The sequence below is a fragment of the Seriola dumerili genome, unplaced genomic scaffold, assembly GCF_002260705.1.
Source record: "Seriola dumerili isolate Sdu_G_001 unplaced genomic scaffold, Sdu_1.0 BDQW01000161.1, whole genome shotgun sequence".
Taxonomy (NCBI): Eukaryota; Metazoa; Chordata; class Actinopteri; order Carangiformes; family Carangidae; genus Seriola; species Seriola dumerili.
This window is the reverse complement of record NW_019174416.1, coordinates 1,095,006-1,102,888: the sequence shown is the minus strand read 5'-3', so window position 1 is coordinate 1,102,888 and position 7,883 is coordinate 1,095,006. Positions and strand designations below refer to the sequence as shown.

Genomic DNA, 7,883 nt, shown 5'->3' with positions numbered 1-7,883 from the left:
TCAGTCCGCTTTGGGCCGACACACACCACATAATCAACCACTTGTGTTTTGCATTAAATCAGGGTAACGGCACAATTTACAGCGTCAACACTCTGAGACAGAGACATGCCCTTTGATGACCTCTGCCTTTATTGGAGGAACACATCATCACACATTCAGATCAGAGCAGTCACCTTTTCCGCTTGACATGGTGGTTCTAGATGTTTCTCTCTCTTCTTTGTTCTGCCTTCTCTTCAGGCCACCTACAAAACACATGGGCACCACATTGAGATTAGTTACATAGATCGTGTTAAAAGGAAGTGTAACAGCAAATTTCAGTGTATTATGACACAGTTACTAAATGGTCCTTCCCACACTGGGTTCCCTCCTAATTAGGAGCATGTGCTCTGTGAAGCATTCCTCAGTCTCATCCTTTAGACATGTAGATCATCCTGTCCTACCACTTTCAAAAAATACTGCTGTTTTTTAAATATGAATGGGCAGCACATACTTGATCACACATATGATCCTTTGTCTTTGGATACAAGGTATTATCACACAGAATGACTTATGTGATTGGGAAAATACTGCATCCTTTTCACACATATCCAAATTAGTTAACCTCAGAGTTATTTACAATCAAAAATGAACAGCTCAAAGGGAAACAGATTTCCCTAGGAACTTCAGAAAAAAAAAGGAAGACACTAATAAAACACTGATGAGCATTTGCTTATCTGAAAGTAGGCACAGGCTACAGCTTATGCAAAATTATGGCGCACTGCCAAATTCAGAATGCAGATGTAACTTGTAAAACTCCTGGGGCTGTGAATTCACTTCTTCTAAAAGCACGTCACCACAGTATCTCTTGAAGATATTGTCCTGAATACTGGTGACAGAAGAAATACACCGAGGGCTCAGAAAGCATATTTATTCTGGGTTTAACACATAAGTCCACACACGATAAATGATTAATGAGGAGCAATAGCATTTATGACAGAGCAAGGAGCAAGACAGACAACTCCACTGACAAGCAATTATGGCAGGGAAACACCCAGAAAAATGAGAGTAAACACTATCACCAGCTGACATTTTCAACAGTTTATATAGCATGATTGAACACTTTTAAACTCTCCGTTCTTACAGTTGATGATTACTGAAGCTCTACATTCAGAAAGTATCCAGATAACTTGCTGCATCATGTTGTAAATAACACAAACATCTGCCAGTCAGAGCACCTACCTGCTATCACTTTATATCCGGCAGAGCAAAGTCCACGCAGTTCAGTGAAGAATCAGTCTCAGTGTGTCCCTCCAAGTGTGGCTGGTGCGAGCAAATGGAAAGTCTTTCTCTGTCTGACAGGTGTTTCACTCCCTGAGCTAGTGAACAGGTACGGGCGTAAGCACTAACAAGCCCAGCCAGTCAAGGTAGGTAGATATGGGGTGGAGCAGAGAGTGTTTGTCTATTCGTGTGTGTGTGTGTGTGTGTGTGTGTGTATGTGTGTGTGTGTGTGTGTTTGTGTACGTGCATAATAGAGGTTGCTAAGAACTCATTTTTGTTTACTACATCTGTGCTTTGTTAATGGGAGTAAGCAGGCACATACCTGTCACACAGGTGACTGAGGATCAGCTCTGAGAGCGAGCTGAGGCAAGGGGAAGAGAAGGACGACAGCATGGCGAACACAAATGAAGCAACTTGCAGCGACATCTCCGGTGGGAACTCTGTTCTCATGCTCACTGGGTAGGGACACCCAGGAAGCAAAGGCATGATTCAACTGGGATCAAAAACAACATGCACAACTTGAACTGAGATAAGGAACAGAAACAGTCGTCCACACACCAATAAAAAATAATATACAGGTCAACCTAAGCATTTTTTTAAAATTAGAACTTTCTAGAAAATTCTAATTTTATATTAGTGTTTTTGTACAAAAGAAAACTCAAATCACTAACAATATATGTGTGTATGTGCGTGTGTGTGTGTGTGTGTGTGTGTGTGTGTGTGTGTGTGTGTGTGTGTGTGTGTGTGTGTGTGTGTGTGTTGTCTTAAAGAATTGATTTCCTCACATAATAGGGGTTTGGTAAATGTCAAAAATGACTTATTTGAACCTCTTGTGAGACATAATGCAGGTACAAAATAAAAATGTAAGTCTATGGTAAACAATGTTTGCTCAGCCTAAGTGACTGTCTGTGTTTGTACAAGTGAAAGACAAGAAAAATGATGAGTCTATGCTCCTGCGAATTGTTCAGCAATTTCTTCGACAAATGGCATTGAAGAGCACTGTGTGTGTGTGTGTGTGTGTGTCCATGGTGTGCACTCTTTGAAAACACAACATGGGGATCAACCTACCACTGTTTCTGTACAGAAAAAACAATCTCACACATGCTGCATATACATTTACAAAGCCCTTACAAATCAGAAAAAGGGTGTGAATAGATTTCGCAACATGTCACAGAGAGTAGGTGGAAGAGGAAATTAGCAAGTCTGAGAGCCAAAGTTTCACTCTGGTGAACACACTGGCAAGTGTAAACGCTCGAGTCTATTATCTACATGGATCCCTCTCCCCCCTGGAACACGAAACCAGTCTGACGGCCTTGCCCGGTGACTCTAGACTCTCGCAGTGAATCATTTGGGTGCTGCTGGCGTAGAATTAAAACGAGAATGCAAAGTATCTGAGCTCAAACTCCACCTTACTGCCACCACACCAAGACAGGGAATGACAAAAATGCCTCAACTAGAAAAGGAAAATCTCCGTAGCAGCTAATTAATACATTAAACATAAATATTGTGAAAATGAGGCACTGTAATGTCTACAAGTTCATAACATTTTATAACTTTGTCATTATCAAAATGACAAAATGACAGATTGAACATGGACATAGAAGGATTGTGGGTGACAATGCATTTCCATTGCCCATCCCATTGTTGTATTTGACGACAGTACTTGAATATTATTCTAGCAGTTTGCTTAACTTGTAAAAACACATGCCATAGTGATGATATATAGTATCTAATACCAGAGAGGCGGAGTTACTGCAGTATCAGAGTGCAGATAGAAATTGTGTTCGGAACTCGGGAAAGATGTGTGTGAATTATGTATCTTTGAAAATACTATGGCTAGTCCCATGTGTGATTGTTGGGCATCTCATTTGTGAAATCTGTCTTAAAATAATGCTCACATGCTCAAATGTGAAAAAGTTATTGATCAGTATAATCACTCTTCCCTCCCAGAGCCATCAAAAGAACTTCTAATTCTGCATTCGTATAATTCCATTATAAGAGACTGCCCTCATTCTGTGTTAAAATCCCTTCTTAAGTTTAGCCTGAGTTAATATGCAATTTTGGCAAGTGTGTATCCTCCAAGGTTTCAGGGTTTTTTTTGTGCAAAATTCTCTCTTTTCTTTTCCTCATATTAGCTTTGGCTGAACTTCAGGATCCAGTTTTAACACAGAATGAGGACTGTCTGTTACACTAGAATCACATTAAAAGGGACCCCTTTTTATATCCTTTGGACAGGAGGAATAATTACAGCAACCATAAACTGTTCCGTTTACATATGGGCATGCAAGGGTATGTATTTGGGTTGTTTTTGGACAAACCTTGTGCTTTAAAATGTGGGCAGTAATATGCTGCTCGGTATAACAGCCCACAATCTTTAAGGAAGGCCTTCCACAAGATTTTGGAACCTTTAGTACTTTGGTAAGATCAGCCACTGATTTTGAGCAATAAGGCCTGGCTCACAGTTGCCGTTCTTATTCATCGTAAAGATTTGGATGGGGCTGGGGTCAGGGCTGTGTGCAGGGCCAGTCAGGTTCTTCAACATAAAGTCCAAAGAAACCCTGTCTATATTTATGTGGCACTGTGAATGGGGGTGGGGGATGGGGCTGGGGTGTGTTGTTGAAACAAGAAAGGGCCTATCCCAAACTGTTGCCACAAATTGGAAGTGCATTACTGTCAGAAGAATCACTGGGTGTTGTAACATTAACAATTCTCTCAATACAAACTGGTGCTTATTAAACTACATTACAGCTAAATAAAACCGCCTCAAACAAAAAAAAATATATACATTCCCCTCCATATACTTTTGGCCATATAATGTAAAGCTAGTCATCTTTGTAAACAATAATATTCATGCAAGTTGTATCAGGAGAACCATCATTTAGTGGAATGTATTAAGGCAATTTGACATATCAGCAGCATGTCAATGTGTGTACAGCACATAGGTGAAACATGAAAATAGAACATGTGTAAGTCTTTGTAGTTTTCACAGTGTAAGGTCGCTATAGTTAAGCTGAAATAAACTGTTCACTAAGTGCTTTAAAACTTATGTAATATCAGACTGCAATGTGTTAAACAAAGCCAGGACCATCTGCTGCCATCTGCTGGCGAAAATTGCACATAAACGTGGAAAGGGCAAACAAATGCTTCATGTTGTGAGGTTTGGATAAAGATAAACTGTCTCTCCCCTCATGTTTGATTCGTCCATTTGACGTGACATCATCACTTCATTCTCACCATGAGCATAACTGTACTAACATCCACAGCATTACACGTCTCTACAGTCCTCATCTCCACGCTGCCGTCAAGCCCCTCGTCTGAGATGAGGGTAGCTCTCCACTGTGCGCGCGATGCCCTCCTTCAGACTGACTACCGGCTTGTAGCCCATGTCCTGCTTGGCACGTTCACAGCTGTAGTAGTGGTGGGTTCCGGCCAGAGCCACTCTCATTGGAGTAAAAGTGGGTTTGAAGGACACTAGCGGACGCAGGATCAGGGCCAGCAGCCACAGGAGCAGGGCCAGTCCGTACACAAGGGTGTAGGGGAGGTGGTAGCGCGGAGCGGCGTATCCCAGCCCCACTAACACGTCAGACATGAAGTCCCAGAATCTAACCGGCTCGTCATTGGTGATGTGGTATGGCTGAAAATGAAGCAGAGGATATAAGGCTAAATATTCAATGTTGTGCTCATCAGTAACTAATGCCTCTGCCAATAGCAAGACAATAGTTGGCTTGTTGTGAACTTATTATCATTATTATTAGAAGTAGTAGTATTAGTATTAAATTAATATTAAATTCAATTTGCCCCGCCATAGTTTCACATTGGTATCCCATGCGTGTATGTAACTAGCAGCAGGATCTCATGGATAGAATCCTTTAAACCAGCTGTACCATGAGGTTGGCTCCGCTTTTTGATTGTGTTTTCACTCACTTTTCCACATAAAGGCGAGTCCGGCCTCAGGCGTTCAGCAGCCAGGATGTGTCCATGAACTACATTCTCCACAAAGGTGAAATCTACCAGGTTGGTTCCATCACTGCGGTAAATGAAATAAAAGAGAAATACCATTGAGCACAGAAGACATAGGAAACAAGAATCAGCTGTCCCTCAGCACACCGGTACGACAGTCTATGGGTTGAATGACTACCTCACTATTGATTCCAGCTTTTCAAAAGGCAGGGTAGAAGTGGGTAAGCTGGTAAGAGTGTGTGGATGAAGAGTTAAGAAGTAGATTTTAGAGCTAGGAAGATGTCAGAACCCAGTGTTTTCACCCACAGTGAAAGGACATAAATACATGCAGATACAATCTTAAAACAACCAATATGAGTCAAGGTTTTAGATTTCATCCGGTAAAACAAGTTCCCAATAATTGTGCCAAAATGTGGTCTTTGTGCCAGTGGAAAAACACAGTTGCCATCACAGGTGGTTGATAGATTAGTTGTGCGCAGCACTTCATGTCAGTGTTTTAGGTTTACACAATAAACAGGTTTTTAAATCAAGCTCTGTGTTTATGTCTAGGAAGCCAAAACAGAACCGGACTGACGTTAGTTTCACTTAAACTGACTCCAATAAGTCACATATTTTCCTTTTGAAGAAGCGAGAGCAATTCCTTATAGTTCTATTAATGAGTAAAACTGGTGAATTGGCATCAACGCGATGAATCGATGATTCCCAATGATTACCCAATGATGAACTTCATCTTGCCCCTGCGAGCCGTATCCACCAGGATAGGAACCAGCTGTGGGTCCCGAGGGCCAAAGATGCCATGAGGCCGGATGGCAACAGTTAGGAAGCCCTTCTTCTTGTCACAAGCCTCGAGGACCAACTAAAACAAAGACAGAATATGGCAGACAACATGCGAATAACAAAGGAAGTCCAGGTACCCACTACTGCTGAAGTCAATATTAAATTGTTGTGGGATGCTGATGAAAATAAAGGTACTTGTTGAAAATAAAAATGTATATTCATCTGAGGGAGAGAATTTAAAAACTACTCAAATTACACTAATTAATTCAATTAAAAATCACTTATTTCTTTCCAAATCATGAGGAGCTGTATCGTGCTCCAGCAGCAGCTGAGTTCAGCACATCACAGAGTGAATTACTGGGCCACACTGATGAAACCAATAAAACTCAAGTTGAAAACACCGCTCTCCTACCTTCTCCTGTTCAATCTTGGTCTCTGTGTAGTAGTCGATGGGCTTCTTGGCATACGGTAGGTCCTCTCTCCCATTCTTAATGTCTGTCCCTTCAAACACCACACTGGCACTGCTGGTCAGGACCAATTTCTGGCAAACACAATGAGTGTAAACGCTTTTTCTCATCCTTAAACACTGAACAGTCGTGTGCATAAACAAAGGGAAAGCCAAGTCTCTCATCGTCTGGCTGCCTCACCTGTACTCCAGCCTCGATGCAGGCCTGAATAACGGTGCGTGTGCCCTGAATGTTAACGCTCTCAAACAGTGCACGGTTATCACTGCCAGGGGCTGGGGAGGCACAGTGGAAGACCAGGGACACATCCCCCAGAGCTGGCAGCAGAGCCTGCAGCAGAACCACACAGAAACCTCACAGCTATTGACAGCGGCATCTAAAGAGTCACTGGTCCAGGCCAAAGATGTGTTCATTTATAAACTGCTGGTAAAACAGATGTCTGAGCCATAAAGTGACACAGCATTTGCTTTTCAAAGCTGAGTCAACAGTGTGTTTTAGCTAACATCAAGCACTTTCAATGTGCTCAAGACTTGAATGCGTTTGATTCTGTAAAGTCAGGCCACTTCAATGGGGAGTCCAGTCTCACAGCAGTCCACTGGCTGAGAGGACAGCCCTTACCTGTTTGTCGCAGAGGTCTCCCTGGTGAAAGGTGACACCGGGCAGCTCGTAGCTCTGACGGATGTCAAACACAGAAACGGAGTAGCCTCGGTCCAGCAGCTTCTCCACCAGGTGTCTGCCCAGGAAACCAGAGCCCCCGATGACTGCACACCGCTTACTGCTCTGCACGACACGCATTGATACGTTTTAGCCAAACCAACAGCACTACAGCATCTGGTGATAATTGTGAAAACACAATTTTCTGAATCCACAACTTTTATCATAACTCACCGGTCGGACACGCGTGGCCATGATGAGTGAAAAGTGACCAACAGGTGAGCGAAGACACCGACAACTAACAGGCACTTTGGGGAGGACGGTTTTCCTGACAAGCAGAGCAGTCAGTGAAGAAGAGTGCTCCTAGATATCCAACACACAGATCACATATGTGTCGACTTTTCACTGAAGAAGCACAAATACGATACACCGTTATTCACAGTTAAACTTACCTGCAGACGAAGCGTGCAACTACCCCCGCGTACAAACCGTGAGCTGTGCGAATCAGCTGAGTGAGACCAGCTCTATGATTGGTGGAGCTGACGCTGAGCACAAAGGGGACGTTTGCCAACAGCCAATGGTGTTTAAAATACGTCAAAGAACGCCACAATTTAAACCAATAGTGGATCACAAACCGGGATCACAATCCGCCTCATAGTTAAAAGACCACGCCCCTTGAACTGCTGATTTATCCATCGGCTTCATTGATGGTATTTTTTAATGATTTTTTCTCCTCATATGTCGTTTTTTCTTGTTCAGATAATACATGAA

General features: G+C 42.6%; 1 protein-coding gene across 3 annotated transcripts; it reads right to left on the bottom strand.

Annotated features, from left to right (window-relative positions):
* Positions 1–2,372: 2,372 nt before the first annotated feature.
* Positions 2,373–7,623, bottom strand: nsdhl (NAD(P) dependent steroid dehydrogenase-like). 3 transcript variants are annotated; one of them, XM_022751677.1, is made up of 8 exons: positions 7,565–7,623; positions 7,347–7,475; positions 7,077–7,238; positions 6,642–6,788; positions 6,407–6,535; positions 5,931–6,073; positions 5,182–5,284; positions 2,373–4,891 (listed from the first exon to the last, which is right to left on the bottom strand). In XM_022751677.1, exons 2-8 carry the CDS (start codon positions 7,365–7,367, stop codon positions 4,559–4,561), a joined length of 1,038 nt encoding a protein of 345 aa, XP_022607398.1. In that variant the 5' UTR covers positions 7,368–7,475; positions 7,565–7,623; the 3' UTR covers positions 2,373–4,558. The 3 variants fall into 3 exon arrangements, with proteins under 3 accessions (XP_022607398.1, XP_022607399.1, XP_022607400.1); XM_022751678.1 differs by having other exon boundaries at positions 7,347–7,440; positions 7,565–7,593; XM_022751679.1 differs by lacking the exon at positions 7,347–7,475 and having other exon boundaries at positions 7,077–7,289; positions 7,565–7,594.
* Positions 7,624–7,883: the final 260 nt, after the last annotated feature.